General features: G+C 41.8%; 1 protein-coding gene across 1 annotated transcript in view; it reads left to right on the top strand.

Annotated features, from left to right (window-relative positions):
* ADAMTS9 (ADAM metallopeptidase with thrombospondin type 1 motif 9) overlaps positions 1–17,991 on the top strand; it is a 914,249-nt gene that overhangs the window by 715,221 nt on the left and 181,037 nt on the right. Inside the window, exon 31 of the mRNA XM_086939088.1 lies at positions 12,580–12,753. Within this exon, the coding sequence (XP_086795214.1) occupies positions 12,580–12,753 (174 nt within the window). The remainder of the gene's footprint in view (positions 1–12,579; positions 12,754–17,991) is intronic.

Raw genomic sequence — 17,991 nt, 5'->3', positions numbered from 1 at the left:
CAGGGTTCATCTGTGATGGAGATGTGGATGCTTGAGCTGCCAAACCCCCAAAACTTTTTATAATCCAAGATATGCAGGCCATTGAAGGTAGAGAGTAGGTGATCAAGAAAATGAATGAATGAATGAAGAGGCATTTCTAGAGCGCATAGCTACCCGGGGGGATCCCAGCGCTAGAAGCAGTGCAGCTTCAAACACAGGCAGAGTTAGGAGAACAGGTAAGTTTTAAGTTGCTTTCAAAAGGTCAGGTACTCAGGCTTGAGACAGATACCAAGAGGCAAAAGATTCCATAGTTAAGCAGCATTGTGCAAAAAGCGACGGCCTCCGCTTCGTGTTTTTCTTATTTTTGGAACTACCACCAACTGTTTATTATCTGACCTTAAAGACCTTATAGAGCGATAAGGTTGACTAATGGAGCTGATGCTGGGTGGGCCTTTACCTGAGAGAACTTTGTGTGTGATACGCAAAGCCTTGAACTGGATTCTCTCTTGGATAGGTAGCCAGTGAAGCGATGCAAGCGCAGGCTTAGCTGACAGGCGCTTGGAAGTTTTCATAAGCACACAGGCTGCACAGTTTTGCGCTACCTGCAATTTTTTGGTAGTGGTGAGTGGGGCTCCCAAATATAATGCATTGCCATAGTCCAGGCATGACAAAATCAGTGCTTGGACCAGCAGTATTCTCGCAGTGAAGGGAAACAAGGGAAGGATCTTTCTTAGCATGCTTAAAATCCCGAAGCAGCAGGCTGCAGCTTTACGTGCTTGCTCTTTAAAATCAAGATTGCTGTTCAGCCATTCACCCAGACTGTTAATTTGTTCTTTTGGAACAGGTGGTGTCCCTAGACATCTAAGTCAGAATGAGCCTATGCTCAACGAGGTCGAGTTACCCAAGAGCATCAGTTCAGTCTTAGCTCCATTAAGTTTTAGGCATGAGCTCTCAACCCAACTCGACACCTTTTCAAGGCATAAGGCTATCCCTGAGCCTGAAGCATCCTGTTGATAAAGCGAAACCCCTAACTGGGTATCATCAGCGTAGGCAATGATCTGAATGCCAAAAGGTGTTACTACTTCAGCCAGGTAACTCATATAGACATTGAATAGAGTGGGGCTCAGGGAAGATCACTGGGGAACCCCACATCTAAGGGGCATTCGCATTGAGGTGATTTCTTCATCGAAAACCACAAATGATCTGTCCCCTAGAAAGGACTGTAGCCATTTTAGCGCGGTTCCTGCAACTCCTGCATTCCCAAGTCTTTGGATTGGAAGATGGGGGTTCACCGTGTCGAAGGCTGCACTGAGATCGAGTAATATAAGAGCAGCGCAGCCCCCTCCATCCAAAATGTTGCCTTGTTTCTTCCACCACTGTTACTTGTGCAGTTTCTGTACCTTGCTGTGGTCTTAACCCTGTCTGTGAAGGATGAAGACGATTGTAGTTTTCCAAAAAGGATGAAAGAGTGTAATTTACATGCTTCGCAGCTAATTTCCCAATGCCTGGTAAAAGTGAGACAGGGCGATCGTTAGCCAGCACGTCAGGATCTAGGTTGAGTTTTTTAAGGAGTGCTCTATAACCATAGCTTGTTTTCATCCGGAGGGCACTAATCCCTTTGCAAGGCATTTATTACATTTAGGATCACTGGGGAATTAAGTTCAAAATGTTAGAGGTGCAACAGCTGATGGTGCTCCTGATTTAAGATGACTAAGAATCCCTTGAAGGGAGGTCAAACTCAAGAATCCCTTGAAGGGAGGTCAAACTCAGGGGGGGATGACCTCCAGCCGGCAATATCCATCTAGGGCTGGCCCATCCTGTGGGGATAAGTTTGTGAAGCCTTCGACAGAGGAAAAGATTCATAAATACTTTGTATTTTATTAGAAAAAACCCCGCAATTTGGTTGCTTTGTAGAGGGATGTCCACTAGAGCGATGGGGGGCAGAGGTGGAGTTAAAAGTGATTTTGAGATCCGAAATATTTCGTGTGGGCAATTGGCCGCCAAGGTGATTCTCTCTTCCTAATAGAGAGCTTTGGCAGCTTTAATTTCAGATTTGTGAATCTTTATAGCATCTCTATTATTGGTTTTGTTAGCTACAGAGGGATCTTTTCTCCAGTTTCTTTCCAGCTTTGTGACTTTGTGACTTGGTGACTTTGTTAGCAGGTTGGTTGGCTTGAGACCTGTGTGAAGCCAATGTTGTGAGGCACTTTTTTGAATCCAACATCTGCCCAGCAAGATTGAGAAACTCCGCGGGGAATTAATTAAAATTTGAGTGTGCAGCTTGATAGACTAAAGGACAACTTTTGGATGAACAGCGGAAGGTCAAGGAATTCCTGTGTATTGAATAGAATTGTGTAACATGATGGCATCTCCACCTCCTCTGCCAGTCTGCTTTAGGCAAGATATTTTAGTTATCAGGCAGGAGGTTAAAACTGTGAAGTGTGAATGTGTCTTTGAAGGAAATTGCTGTGATAGTTTGGTGATGTGTGGATTTCAAAGCAAAGTCATGTGCTAAGTTGGAGTTTTTCACAAGTGAAATGGTGTTAATTAGAACACTTAAAATGTCCATTAGTGGCAGGAGTAGTAGTCTCAGGGTAGACTACCGATGGTGAAGGAGCTAATATAATATTGCAGGATGGAGAGCTTGCTTCAAGTCTTGGAAAAAGAATATAATTGTGCCTAATTTGAGATGGTGCTCACAAGTGGGGGCCCCAGCACTCATTTATGGGGTCTGGCACTTATTTTTCCTATTCAGACATTAGCAGAGAGCAAGAAAGGGAAAAACAAACACAGGGGAAAGAGGGAAAAGAGAAAAATGGAAAAACTGTCACAAAGGGAGAAAGAAGGGAGAAAGCAGGATCCACTTTACCTCTCGGAAGGATCTTTTAATGTGTGGTCCAATGCCGGTTGCATCTGGTATCAAAGAACTTAGATGCCATCTCGAGTTTTGCACCGAGGTTAAGGTGATACTGATTACCTGACATTGTGGGTAATATATCCACATGTGGATCCTTGACTGAATGGCGGCCCACTTCAACCACTGGTTTTGCATATCATCACTTTCTCTACGGTTTCATATTTTTGCAATAAGGACAATACTACCCTTTTCTCATTTATTTGCATTTTTTTAAACAATAGTAGAGAATAATTGATGTTACATAAGAGAAATATGCGTTGAGGTCGGATTCATGGCATCTGTACACGTTAGGCATAATAGTAGTGAATAACAGTTTAAGCACAGCATCTGTAATAGGTGATTGTTTAGATTCACATTGCAATTAGAAATGATTACAGGATGGACAATGTGTCCGGCAGTAACAGCATCAAATACCACTGGTTTCTAAAATGCTTCAAGTCTTAGCCTAAAATGGAAATCGAACCGTCCATTGCAGCCCGTCTGGACCTATATGTCCACTTGTTACAGGCAATATTGCAATATAAATTTAATGGAAAAGAAAAGTAAGAAAAACAAATCAAAACAAACCAACACACCAGGATCACATAAGGTTAATGTTTGGTGCTTGCTCCATGCGTACACCCAACCTCCCATCCCGAACCCCACCAGTGGGGGATATAGAATATATTATCTTTTAATATTTTACTTGTATAGTACAAATAGTGACCACGTTATGAATATAATCGCTGTTTGTTTTTTTTTAATTTGATTTTATCTTGTATGCTTTTATGAATTTGTTCATTCAATTCGAATAAAGCTTGTTGAAATTGATATAGAATATATGAAAATCCAGAGTCATCACAGTTATCAAGTACAACAACAGCACAAAATCATGTGATATCAATGCCCATTTGTTATGCATGATATCTGTATCATGGAGCATTCAATTCTACCCTTTTCTCATGTCGGTACCTGAAGAAAGCCGCCACACGTCTACGTAGGGCTTGAGGTTGAAAATATCGACCCTCAATGTTCTATGACAGGTTGAATACCCCTCTGAGAGGGGATTGTAGCCCTCATTGCAACCAGACTCTCAATGCGAGGCAGTTACCCAAAGATGAACATGCCACTTCTGAGTGAGTAAGGGAATCGTACCTCAAAAGGGACTCTCTAGCACTCCTCCTTTCTATTTAGACCGAGGGGCCCTTTTTGTGTTTTTTTGTTACGGTAAAGGGGGGTTATCCCCTGCTGGTCTATGAGTCGGCTCAGGCCCTTTCTTGTGTGATAGTAACTTAATTTCTAGCCAATAGAAGCTCTCAAGTGAGTGAAGAACCTGTCTTGTCTGAGACACACAAGCTGGTGTGTGGAGTGTTACATGGTCCTCCTTAAGCCCTACGCTCTTCAACATATATGTCCAACCTCTGCCCAATATCATTTCCACCCATGGCATCACTATAGTGTCTTATGCAGATGGCGCTCAGATCATCATCTCCCTGTTACCAGACACTAATTCCACCTTGGAAAGAATAACTACATGCCTGGAACAGTTGCCTAGCTGGATGGCGGCAAGCTGCCTTATGCTGAATGGGAGACAAAACAGAGGTAATGGTGGTTGGCAGCAATCCATCGCTCTGGAGTCAACTCCTCTGGCCCCCTTGTTTGGGGGAATCCCCCATCCGAGAAGTTAAGAGCCTTGGTGTCACCCTGGATAAAGATCAGACCATGGTTTCCCAGGCAAAGTAGGTGGCAGGCATGTACTTCGGCCTGTTGAGATCCCTCAGGAAAATGCTTAAATGGCTTCCTATAGAATGTCGGAGTATAGTGGTCCAAGGTCTCATTCTCTCCCATCTTGACTATGGATGGGCAGTGCTGAAAGACTACAACACTCTGAAGCCACAAGAATACCTAAAAATGGGCCTCACGCAGACGACAAAAAACAAGTTTTTAAACCTGCGCCTCGGCATCAAACAAATACTACCCCACTTAGCACCTTGGAAAAGGGAATGCTCAGAAAATCGTTGCCGACTCTGCAGATGAGGAAAAGAGGACCAATACACATCACTTGTATTTGTACAAATCTCATGGACATAAGGACTACTTCGGGTCTTATGGAACCAAAAGGGCATAACTAGTTGTAGGCAGGCTGTGATGCTGTGTTTTAATCCTAAAGAGACTCAGTTAGATTGCAGACTAACAAAATTCTTTGATACAGTGGCTAAAAGACTCACGAAAAAGCCACATGGTTTACCTAAAGCATCTGCCAAGCCACCGCTATGCTAGCCCACTCGGAGTACTTTGTCCCCTCAATTTTTATTGTCTTTACCAAAATGAAATCGAGACTTTTATGATCTTATAGACCACCCTCTTTTCCTATATTTTAATTGTAAATAAGGCTTTTCTTACAAATGTAAGTTTTCACACTGTGAGATTTTATTAACTGTACAATGAACAAATCTAAACCATCTTTACTATGGCAACTCATTGTATTTGAGCAGCCCAACATATGCCATAAAAAAATTTCAGGTCACCCAAAACACTGCAGCGTGAGCCCTATTTGGTCTGTCCAAAATGAACTCAGCACACTCAGCCCTTGCTCAACTTCACTGGCTACCGATCAATAAAAGAACAGAATTCAAGGCACTATGCATTGCTCATAAGATAAAATACTCATCTGGTCCATACATCCTTCATCGCCTCATTACCCCATATACAGCTCCCAGGCCACTAACAGCGAAAAACTATAGAATTCCCTCTCTGTTCAGCTCAGATCAAATACAAATCTGCTAAGTTTCAGGAAGCAATGAAAAACTCATCTTTTTAAATAACTCTGTGCTTTATTTCAATTCATCCTGTCAGCGCCGGGGACCTGTGTTGGGTAGCTGTGTGCTCTATAAAATTGTTTAACATAACAATTCCGTCACTCTCTTTACTCTCTTTTCTTTACTTTGTTTTTGTGCATTCAGTTTATAGTGTGTGTAAGATATGTTGCTGGTCAAGTGTAAGTTAAAGGGGCATCCAATTAAAATGAAATTCCTTTTCTCAAAGACGACTCTCACCGTTGTATTGTTTTTGTGGCCATTTTTAATGCTTTATGTTGATCATCTTGGTATATTCCATTGTGTTGCCAATTTTAACAAGTGCAGTCCGTAATTATTTTCCGAATTATGATAATTACAGCTGCACTGAAGTGGAGACGTGTATTTGCATCACTTTCTCCTTGTTGAATGCACACTTGCACGACTAGATTGGAATGAAGCCTAATAGATTGGCGATGCTGAGTCTTTGCAAGCACAGTGTAATTTGGCACCACCAAATGAGGATGTGCCTTGGTGTAGTTACTGTGTAATATATGTTCGTTGGTGGCAATCACATATTTTTTTTAATTGGTTTATTTTTCTGTACACTGATTGTCACATGTCCCCCATAAGTAAAATCACATTTGTTACTGTCCTTTCCTGGGTTTCTTGTGCCAGTGCACACACTCTTAAAGAAGTGAAAATGTTTTAATGAATATATTATGAAGTGACATTGGGGCTATTATAACTTCATTTTGTATTTCTTAAAGTATGACTTCCTTCAACATGGCTCGGGCAGACTTGGAGTTTTTGTTCTTACGTGGTTAGGCGCAGACTAGAGTTAATTATGTGTTGCTATTTCAGTTGTGAATTTATTGAGCCATATTTATGCCTCACATATACAGAAAAGCTGAAACTGTGTGGCTATAGAAGGCTGTTTTATTGTTGCTACAATGCTTCACTTTAGAGGCTAGTGTGTTACATATTCAATTGCTCTTGGGTTTAGTTTTCTTTGGAGTAGAACCAGCACTCTGTTTCTAAGATGCATTTTCTAGGAAAGAATGCTGTTGGCGATCACTTCAAAACAAACTGCATCCAGCACAGAATAGTGCGCTTTCTGACAACGATCCTGTTATTTGCCCCTTCATTAAAGTATCCTGGGATCTATGGGTGGTTAATCTACTCTCTGAGAGTAATAATTAGGCTTTTTTTAATAGAAGTTATTCTGCACCCATCTGGATGTTTCTGCACAATATTGTTCAGGTAACAGTGAATCCATGTAGACACATTTTAGGATGCAATAATTAACCCTAATAGGGACAGGCCTGTAAATAGACTGGTTGATTAGCAATATTTTGTACTGATTTCATGAATTTTCCCCATGAACTACTCTGTTTACCTTAAATATAGTCTCCACTAGGAGGCCAACAAATGCTTTTTCTATCTAAGTGGTCTAGCTTTTTTCTCAGATCTGAAAATTGTATTCATCTTCAAATCAGTAAATGTGTTTAAATTTAAGGACCATGTTGAGAATCTAGGTGGACTGCTGCCTCTGATAGTTTCAATGTTATGCCTATTGTATCAGATACTCAGTGGACAAACGTTGTGAGAATATAAACATGTAAGCCACGGAGGGACTTGGGAAAGGGTTCAATGGATAAACATTATCCAGATAACTTTTACAAATAAAGTAAATGTTTTTGTACTAAAATTGTAAATTTACTATAGAATGCTAGAAAGGAGAAGTTCGAATAAATCTTTAGGATATGTTTCATGTAAGAGTGCATCTACCTGCCTGGTGGTGAAACATTTTAATTGTAAGGCACACAGGGGCTATAGTGTTAAAGTGTTTCCAGAATCCACCCGTATCTCTTCCATCCAATTTGTATTCCTTTGTTACTTGAATGTGGATAAAATGGTGATCTCAATATCAACAACCTGCCATAGGGTAAACTTTGTTACAGGAATTCTATTGATTGTAATAATTAGACGATGGGCCTGGGTCACACAACTGCTACTGTATGGTGAACAGCAAGATTGCACTGTCTCGAATTTCAGTATGTATTCTTACCAGTAACACAAAACTTCTTGAGACATATTTTAAAATGATATCCACAGTCACATATTGCAAAATGCAACGCACTGCACTATAAAGATGTATTACATGTTTGCAGACTACATGTTTATTTATTTATTTTTAATTTAGAACAGACCTAGCTTTAATAGACAGTTGAGCATTTCACAAAGGACCATTTTAGTCGTATCCATGGCATGATTTATTATACCCAAAGAGGGATTCTGAGGGGGGTCCAGTTAAGATAGACATATTCCTGGTGCGACAGAGGGAGAGGAATTCAGAAGCCTCAGATGACAGTTAGTGGTATATCACAAACAAGTAGTTAAATTATGTTATACAGCAGAAATATTGCCATTGGTTTTAGCTCAAAGCACCCGTTGCTTTCTTATAGACTGAGGGTGCATAGGTGTTAATGAGCAATAGTTAGATTGTTGTAATTTGAGAAATTCCTGCTTGTTGGTCAATGCCTAGCTGTTCAGGAATGGTGTTCACCATTAAAACCTCTTTATTGCTTCTCCTATGTTTTCCTGTTAACCAGGTTGATTCTAAATGCCACCAAATTAATTGTACATGTTGAAAACTAATATCAAACAGCGCTAAATCTAGCCTTTGTGTGCATTTCCATTAGGAATAAAGTAACAATGGTAATTCCAGCTTTTTCTATTGTGCTTACATTTAATTGACCAAGATGAAACAAACAGATGTGTGGGTGTCAATTAGGCATTTAGAAGCAGAGGAAATACTAGGATCAGCTGTTCTAAGGTGCAGTTTTGATATTTTGGGTCCAATGGTTATCCTGAAGCGGTCTTAAATCTCTGACAAGGTAACGTGCAGAATGTTGCACAAATCAGACATGGTTTATAGCCCAAAGTGAATAACGTCCTTCTTAGCACATTGCTCCATTCATGCTGCAGTAGCAATGACTGGAAATGGGAGTTGCATGATACCCTTCTTCTTCAATGAAGGACAGTTCTGTTTCTCTCTTTATTCAGTATATTCTATCCACAAAATCTCATCAGTAATCTCCAAAATGGAATAGCACACACTGTAAAGAATTATGAAACCATATGTTGCACACACCAGCTTCTCTAAAATGCTATATACATACACCTCAGCGGTAGCATAGATATTCTTCAAAGATATGTAAACTTTGGTCACTGAAAACTATGACCATCAAGTTTAATTGTTTTTATATTTTGTTAAATATGACTAATTGAAGGGGTGATTGTAGCACTGCAATTTGTTTGAAAAGCCTTGATTCTGCCAAACGATATCAGATTATGGATATGGATTCAATCTCATCCAGCTCAGGAAAAAGATCCAGGGGCACATGACTAGAGTACCCAAAGTCTCCCTCAATAGAGCCCTGCATGTGTGTGTGTTTGTCCAAGGACATGCACTCACACATGCATACACACTTCGCAAGCACACACAAATATTCATATAGTATTAATTGTATACATCCACCTTTTACTAACTTTGTAAAGCCTTTTCCTTGCTACACACAATGTTGTGCCCTAATCCGTATAACATATGGCATTAGATGTTTTTCAACTTTTGAATCACTTTGTCTAAACTACACAAAGAGAGAGCAGACACTGATTAATTGAGATGTAGGCAAATAATATTCAAGACACTTTTGCCTTTATATCCTAAAAATTATAACTGTGAGTAGTATCTGCCATGATAATACACCAAAGCATGCAGTTACAAATGTATATATCCAGGAGCTATAATGCCTATTCAGCTGACATAATTTTATCTCACCCAGCCTTATGGGAAATAGTGATAACCGAAACTAGCAGAACATCTCTATCTTTAAAACAAACTCCAAACCTTACATAACCTTCGCACTCTGCCCCACTCTTGCAGTGAATTACAAATAACATTTCTTACTTCCCCTCCCGCCAAGAAAGCCACTACACCTTTCTTCGTGGTGGTAATTTGTTGGCCGCAGTTTATTCAGGGTTACAAGGAAACAGGTATTACTTGCATTTGCATGTTATGTCATATACATTTCCTTGCCAATGTCTCTTGGCCCTTCTAGGGCGGTTTTTCTGTAGGTTGGATTTCCTTGCGCTTCCTCTGCGCGGGAAGGGGATATTCGTTGTCCCACAGTTAGGCTGCCTCGCTACCTTTCGAACCTTGTTGTGCCATGCCATCCGGCGGTGGCTGGGCTGCGAGCACCGTCTCTGCATATTCCCCCTTCCCTTCATCGCATGTCACCCAGCCGTGAGGCATCCCAGAGCCACTGTACTTAGGCCATCTCACCCAGCCGTGCGGCATCTGAAGGTGAGTGGACCTATTCTGGCGCACCCCTCTCCGGTGTGCCTCCGTACCAACCGTTCTCAGCGTAGCCCTTCGCCACGCTCTTTCCCTATCTCAGCCCTGCAACAATGCTGATCCCTTGGTGTGGGTGGGTGGGACAAGATTCTTTAGCGCCGTGCTGCTCCCCCCGCTCCTGTGCATAGGAGTATCACTGAGGGGAGCGCGCTTATATGCCCCCCCCAGCCTGTCTCTGCCTAGGGAACACCCCTCATTGGGGGGTTTGAATATCGCCTGCCAGCCGGGCACCTTCCGGGGTCCCCCTGCTCACTAGGGAGACCCCATTTTCCTGCTCTTTCTTCGTGTCTCCCGGTGCCGTCCCCCCCCCTTGCTGCCCTTCGGGGGCTCGCCGCATGGTTATGGCGACGGCTCCCTAGCCCCCTACGGGGGCCCGCCTCTGCAACATTAGTTGGTACTTCTGCTGTGTAATATACTCATTTACTTAATTGAGCCTGACTAACATGGTTGTTGATCTCTTTATTAAGTAGGTAATAAATATATATAATCAATTACCAGCTTCCGTGAGTGCAATGGAGCTACAGTAAAAGAAAGTCATACATACAAACCAATTGATTTGGTGATGGGCCCTCTGGTGTATATCCAGGAGTTTTGCACTTGATAAGTAGTCAAGCTATAATTCAAAATGAATGCCCCATTTGTACATAGTGCTTCATACTTAGGACCTGATTATGAGTTGCTTGTAATATTCTGACTCATGCGTAAACTCTTGTTTGATAATTATCGGATACGTTAAATAACTCAACCTTCATTCAACTCAGGCCGTTCAAACCTGACGAAGTTTAACAGGAAAAAAATTCAGTATTTACTGTATCTTGCAGATTTTGGTGCATTAAACACCAAAAGCTGCATGCTATTCCCCATTGACTCATAATAGGTGGTATTTATTGCATCTGATGAATAACAAACCCCATGGTAATGTTATTTATGAAGGGCAATAAATACTGCCTAAACTTATAATAAGAGCCTTAGAACCCTTGTGGCTGTGCCACACTCTCCAAGATGTAGAACCAACCATCTTATTGCATCTAAGTTCTCCCCATATTACTCTTTCTCCTGCAATCTATGAGGACACGCCTCTTGAAGTAATCTCCTACCTGTAAGTCTTGTTGCCTCTTGTTGTCCTGTACCTTCAGGTCATTTAGTGGGGCTGCTATCATCAAGAAATTCTAGTATTGTACTGGAAATAGGACTCAGTACACATAGCCTATAAAGTGCCAATAACGTCACTAGAACACATTGTATAACCTGGTTTATAAGGCAAATGATGGGAAAGTAGCCCAATTGGAGTGTGAAATAAATGCCTGCGCTACCCTGTCAAAAATTCAAGCATGGTGCGGAGTCTGCATATGAAGCACTAAGCCATCACGCCATTGTATTGGTACATACACGAATCCCAGTTTATGGTTAAACAAACCCCACTTTAGTATGCCTTATATATGGCACTCACCCTATCTGTCTGTATACCAATAATTTTAGAAAAAGGAGAGAGGAAATAAGTAGGGAAGGGGAAATTCTGGGAGAGCACCACAGAGAGACAGACTTAACGGGAGAGGTGAGTAACATAGAGCGAAGAGAGAGCGAAATAGAGAGAATAAGACCATGAGAGAGAGTCACAAGGTGAGACTGTGAGAAAGAGAAATGTGGAGAGCGGGATGTGTCTGTATGTGTACCGATCGTGATAATGGATATATAAATATATTATATAAATGCATGCATGAAGGTAAGAAGATGTTGAAACAAGGAGAAAGAAGGTACTGGTTTGAAGTTAAATTGAAAAAATGCTCTGTCACCCACCCGATTAATTTTATTCTCCCAACCACTACTCACACAATAGTTTCCATTCTCAGTTACCTGGTCTTTTAAAATGTATGACTATATTCATAACTGCGACTCCCGCTGGTGAGTGGCGATAAAATCATGAACCATGGGAAAGGCATGCTTCGAGTGCTGCGAGGCCATATGAATAACAGAAATGTTATTTAGTAAGTTGGATGAGTGACGTAACCACAATTTAAAAATACAAAAAACACGTAACGTTCTGCTTGTAAAACTAGGCACATGTCGTTCTTAATCTAGCAATTGTATATATTGTTTTCTATAAAACGTATTTAAAAGGTGCAATATGGACTATCAAACACGACGAATGAGAGGAAGATTAGGGCTGTGAATGAGTCTCGGTCTCATCCTTGTCCGAAATCGTTGCCTCTAATCTAATCAAGAGGAGTGGTGCAATGTTTGTGCTATAATCTGAACATGTGATGCCCGTTGAGGAAAAGATGGTCCTTTGAGCAAAGTGATTATTTACTCTGAAATGCGACACCGGAAATCAGACTTGCATCCTTTGGTCTAAGATACAATAGTCTACCCCCATGTGCAGTCACTCACGCATGCTTATATAACATGCTTATATAACATCTAAAAAAGAAAATGATATAATACGTGAACCAACCCTCTGATGCTCGAACTTACTTTGTTTCCCTCTTCAGTGCTCGGTCTCGTGCGGACGAGGAGTTCAGCGGAGAGCCGTGTTCTGCGCCTCTGGTACCCAGAAAAACGCCCGGGAGAGCGGCTGCAAGCAGTCGACCCGACCCGCCTCCGAGCAGCGCTGCCAGGCTGCAGAATGTCCTGTGTACAGCTGGAGAGCCGAGGGGTGGCAGGAGGTAAGCAGGGGCCTGCGGTGGGATCCTCGAGCTCTGCTGCAAATGCGCGCGACACGGCATTCTTTCAGCCGCCCCCCCTCCCCTGGTTCGCATTATTCTGCGAGGTGCGCGCCACGAGCTGCACGGGATGCCTGACTGCGTCCCATACATTTACTTTCTGTCAGGTGGCCAAGATTTCTGCTAGATGCGGGGCTAGAGTCTGCGCCTGATGCGAATCAGATGCTGCAGAGAGCGTTTCTTGCCTGCTGGCTGCCAGGGGGGAAAAGCGCGCGCTTTCCAGCAAAGAATATGGGGTGTCCAACGTCGAACGCAGGTGTCGGGTGGCACAGTGCCAACTGACATGTTAAACTGGCACAGCCCCCCTGGCTGATTATCCTCGCTAATTCTCAATATGTATGCGGCCACGACCAGCAACAGACACGTGGAGGTATATAAGGGCAACTTTAAGCCCTGGGGCCTTCGGTTACTGTGGGAGAGTGCAGCAGTGTGCTGATAACTAAGTGTTATGTCGCAGTTACTTTTCCAAAACAGACAGCGCCCTCGCAAAGACAAAACACACACAGATGTGCAAACCGCCGAGCATCTGTGCTCTTTCTAATGTCCTGCCAATACCTAGAAAGTAAACACAGGGTGTGAAGTTTACACGATTGTAAATCCGTTCTACAGTGCTTTGATGCAGGAGCCGTGCGTTTTGTAGTACTTACCAAAGAGAACAATTATCCAGATCGGTTCTGCTGTTTTTTTGTCTCTGTTTTAACGGCTTCCCTACAGCTGGAGGTATTTAAAGGCCCTCTCTTCCCCTCTCGGCTGCTCGGCCGGCTTCCCCTTTTCCAATCCTCCCCCTCTCTTTCTGAAAGGTAGGTCTGCTTGCTTCACTTTGCTTCCCTAGGAGTTTTCTGGGCACCAGGACGAATGGAGCGTGCTCTGAAAATGCAGACCATGTGACAAACCCAATTCCAAGAAACACTCGAAGACATTCCTACCATTAATTAATCTTGTTCTAGACAATTCTTTGCAGATGTTGCCATTCACTGTTCATTTTTTTTGCATGGCTTTGGCTCGGGTTTCCAGTTCTTCTTCAAATGAAGTTCTTCCAAATAGAATTTCTGCCAAACTTTGCTTCCACTAATCCTAACAGTAACGAAGCTATAGTGTAGTCAATGATACATTGAAGTTTACCACTTAAAACATAACTTAGACTTCGAATGACTCTAAACGTTGCAAATTGCGCCGAATTAGTATGACGCAGAGCCCAGAGGCAAGGAAATAGGTGCTATAAATATTTTCTCAGAATTGTAAAAGAATGCCATTCTTAACAAGGAAGATGATTTCTCTATATAAAAATAAATAAATCAGGTGAGCAACAGTTTGCAAGGTGATCATGCACGATTTCTAATCACAATTTTTGTAAACATTTTTTTTTAAATGAACATGGCAAATGCTAAAACAGTGCAACATACGTTTGCCAATCCGAAATGCGAGTCCATTGCAGCATAACGTTTAGCAGCATTTTAAAGTCAAATCTTCTCAGTTTATTTAGCTGTAAGGCACCAATTTCATTTTTTTTAAGCGTGCTTATTTATTGATCAAACGCATACTTATTCTTTCAGCAAGGACAGCGAAGAATGATATGAGGTTCACAATACGAAAGGTGCATACAGTTCACAAGAAGACAGATCCATCCATAAATTGCTTCCTCAAGTACAATGTCTTCTTTTATATAGCACAAACTCGACCAAAGGCTTTAGAGCCCTTTACATGAGCACTGTTAAGTTTTTGTAGGCACTGGTGATTTGCCCAGAATCACAGGATGTTGCGGCAACGCTGAAATTCAAACCCGGTTCCCCAGTTCCAAAGTCAATAGCTCTGGCCGTTGTTACACCACATCCTTTCCTCAACCAACTTTCCCTGATTAAGGAAGGCTAGCGCAACTGTGTTGTAAGGCAGAAGTGACACTGTCCGGCCTAAAAATATATGTGGCATCAAAGAGGCCGACAGACAGATTTGAAAGTGAGTGCTTGAAGGCTTGAGAGATGATAACAATGTTCTTTGAACACGCGGTCTCAGCTGTTCACAACAAAACAAAAACAAAATACTCTGGACCCTACTACATGTTGGTATTTCCCACTCTAAGAAACTGAATTGACTAGGGAAAGCATGACCTGATTCCACTGCTAATGCCCCATTTTGCCCTAGAGTCTTAACCAGACTTTGTGGCTACTTTCAGCACCCAGAGAGTCTATGTGAAAAACAGTAAAACCACAGAATTACTGGGATTTTATAATACCGAGTGGGCCTTTAACCCCTGTTACCAGTCAAGATCAACATGGGACTTGTATGTTGCTCATCGTGCGCAACACAATAAGGAATGCAGAAAACAAGCACATTGCATAATGCACTCAAGACTCAGACTAATATTGGTGGTACAAATATTGACTGCTTTTTTACACTTGTCTATGCTTTCTGAGGAGTCGTGGCTTGGGCGGATGCAAATTGTTTAAATCTAAATCCCGGAAAAATAGAACGTTTTCGTTTTGAACGAAAATGACCCCCACTGACTTCCCTTTGGTGACCTGCTGAACTCAACCGTCCGCCTAATCCTACCTTGTCCGTTAGAAATCTGGGCATTATCTTTGATTCCACGCTCTCCTTTGCAGCGCAAATTAAACAAATGTTGTCTGTGTGTTTTCTCAAGATAGAAACTGTAAAGAAGTATCTTGACCTGGTTCCTCAAGAGACAAAGGAAAACAGTAGTTCATTCCTCTGTCAAGTCCTGCCTGGACTACTCAAACAGTCTCTACCTTGGTCTTCCTGCATATTTGATACACTGACTTTAGTTAACTCCGAATGCAGTGGCAAGTCTAATTAGGAGAGTTCAGATTCGCCATCACATCTCTCCTCATCTGAGACACCTGCAATGGCTACTGGTGGAACAGCGTATTAACTTCAAAGCTCTGATGTTGACTTTCAGAGCTTTCCATGGTGATGCCCCCCACTATCTGTTGAATAGACTGTCTCCATACACTCAAAAGAGGGTACTTAGATCCGGCAGTAGTCACCTTCTGTGGATCCCTACATTTGTGAAGTTTTGTCATGGCATCAGTTCCTTTACTATGCGCATTGCAAAATTATAGAACAGTCTTCCTTTTAATCTACGGCAGGGTTATCTTTGTCAGCCTTTAAAAGGCAATTCAGAACCTGGCTATTTGATCTTGTTAGTCCCCCCGTTACTTTTGGCCCACCTTATACTGTCTGCTAGAGCACCGGGATGCTTCTGTTGAAGCAGTTGTGCACTCTTTTAAGTATCATTTGATTTGATTTGAGTGATCTATCCATTTCTAACTGTCTTTCCAAAAACATGTTCTGCCTTTCATAGTGGTCTGGAATATTTTCTTTTAATCTTGCTGAGGCCCTCTGAATAAACTGATTATAGGCAATTTTATTGTAAAAAGATTCAATCCCACTCAGTATTCAAACAATATCCTCCTTATTGTGAACCAAAGACAAATTCTAAAAGAGCGCTTCTTTGAAGTACATTCAGACAGACAGCATGTATGCTCTGGATAACGAGGGAACCCCACGATGAAGCATGCCACCAATGGTGGGTGAGGGCTCCACCTCCTTAAAAAAAAGATAACCACAGTGATCTAATTACTCTTAAACTACCCCCACTTTATCAAATTGTTTGATGCTGGCAAAGTACTTCATACCCACATTTAAATTTTCCCAGTCTTTATGTTTCTTGTGTCTAGCTTTAGGGTCCATCTAGGGTGTCACATTCTCTGTAGATAGGCTTTCTCCAGTTGGTAGTCGGGACCTAGGACTCCCAGTCTGCTGTGGCAGTCACTGTGTTGGATTACACATGGGATCAGCAGCCTTTCCAAAGGGACATGTTCACTTGAGGCAGGGAAGTTCTTATTCTTATACAGCCCCTAGTTGATCCTATAAACAAGAAAACAGGAGGACTGAAGGTGGGTCATTAATATGCATTAAGATCGGATTGCTCTGTAATGACCCCTTTGCAGAAACGTATCACATTTTAATTCTGTTCTCTATCCAGAAAACTCTTAATTTGTTTATTTTGCCATGGGCTTCTAGGGGGTCCCACTGACACATCCTACAATATCTTTGCTATGATAGGGAGGGGGAAAAAAGCAGAAATACCAATAGTCTTCATGTTTTGCAGCTCTTCTGTGTATTGGGAGGGAAAAGGGAGTTGGAGTGTGAGGGAAGGAGAAATGTAAACAACATCCCACCTTGTATGCTCATGTTTTATTGGTGGTTGAGTTTTAGGACAGCATATGGTGATCTATTTACACTTCCCAGCTGTCCTTTACATCTTTTATCTTAAGAATCTGATAGAGCAGGAAGAGTCCAAATTTTACTTTTCGGTACCAGTTCAACCTATAACTTATAAGAATGGACTCCAACTCCATGCTACATCATTTTTTTCTAGGTGACAGATCTTTACCACGCTTTTTGAATGGTAGCTAAATTAAGTAAGGTCAGTCAACACCATCATTTACAAGTTTTAAGTTCAGTCAATGGTGAAAGTTTTAAATTGGTTTCCAGACCTTTATTCTCTTTAATCTCTTTAAAAGGTTAGTAAATTATTTTTATTCAGTTAGTAAGTCAGATAAATCTGTTTGCGGAAATTATCAAAGAAAAATATGGTTAGAGTCATCAATAATACAAATTGGCAAGCATGTTTAAGAGAAGTTTGTGAAACTCAGCCGAGGTTCAATCTCCAAAAAGCCTCAGCATACAGTTGCAGTAGCAAACTGTACAAAAATGAGCCTCAACAGGGAAATAGGGAAAAAAGATGCAGCAGTAGCTGCGCCCGTCAGGACTGAAAAATATATGGTAGTGTAACCTCCAAAGTGCAGGTGACACTAGTAGCCGTCAGCAGTAGATTAAAGGAAAAGCTTTGAGTGCAGGGGAAACTGAGAGTCTCTCTCATTCTAGCTAGAAACATGCACTAATATAAAAGACAAGAAAACATGTGGACAACAATGTTTTGGATCTGGTCACCCAGTCCATCGAAAAGATATCTTTCAGTTGTGAGCTTCTTCATTCTTCCATTCCCACATAAAACACATGGAGTTCACAGTGTGTGTGTGTGTGTGTGTGTCTTGTAAAGCGCACTGCTACCCGGAGGCGTCCTGGCGCTATAGACCGCTGGGGAACCCGTCCTGGCTTTCCCTGTGAGATACTATCAAATATGCAACAGACATAACT

The sequence above is a fragment of the Lissotriton vulgaris genome, chromosome 9 (genome assembly GCF_964263255.1).
Source record: "Lissotriton vulgaris chromosome 9, aLisVul1.2, whole genome shotgun sequence".
Classification (NCBI taxonomy): Eukaryota; Metazoa; Chordata; class Amphibia; order Caudata; family Salamandridae; genus Lissotriton; species Lissotriton vulgaris.
This window is presented reverse-complemented; position numbering and strand designations above follow the sequence as displayed.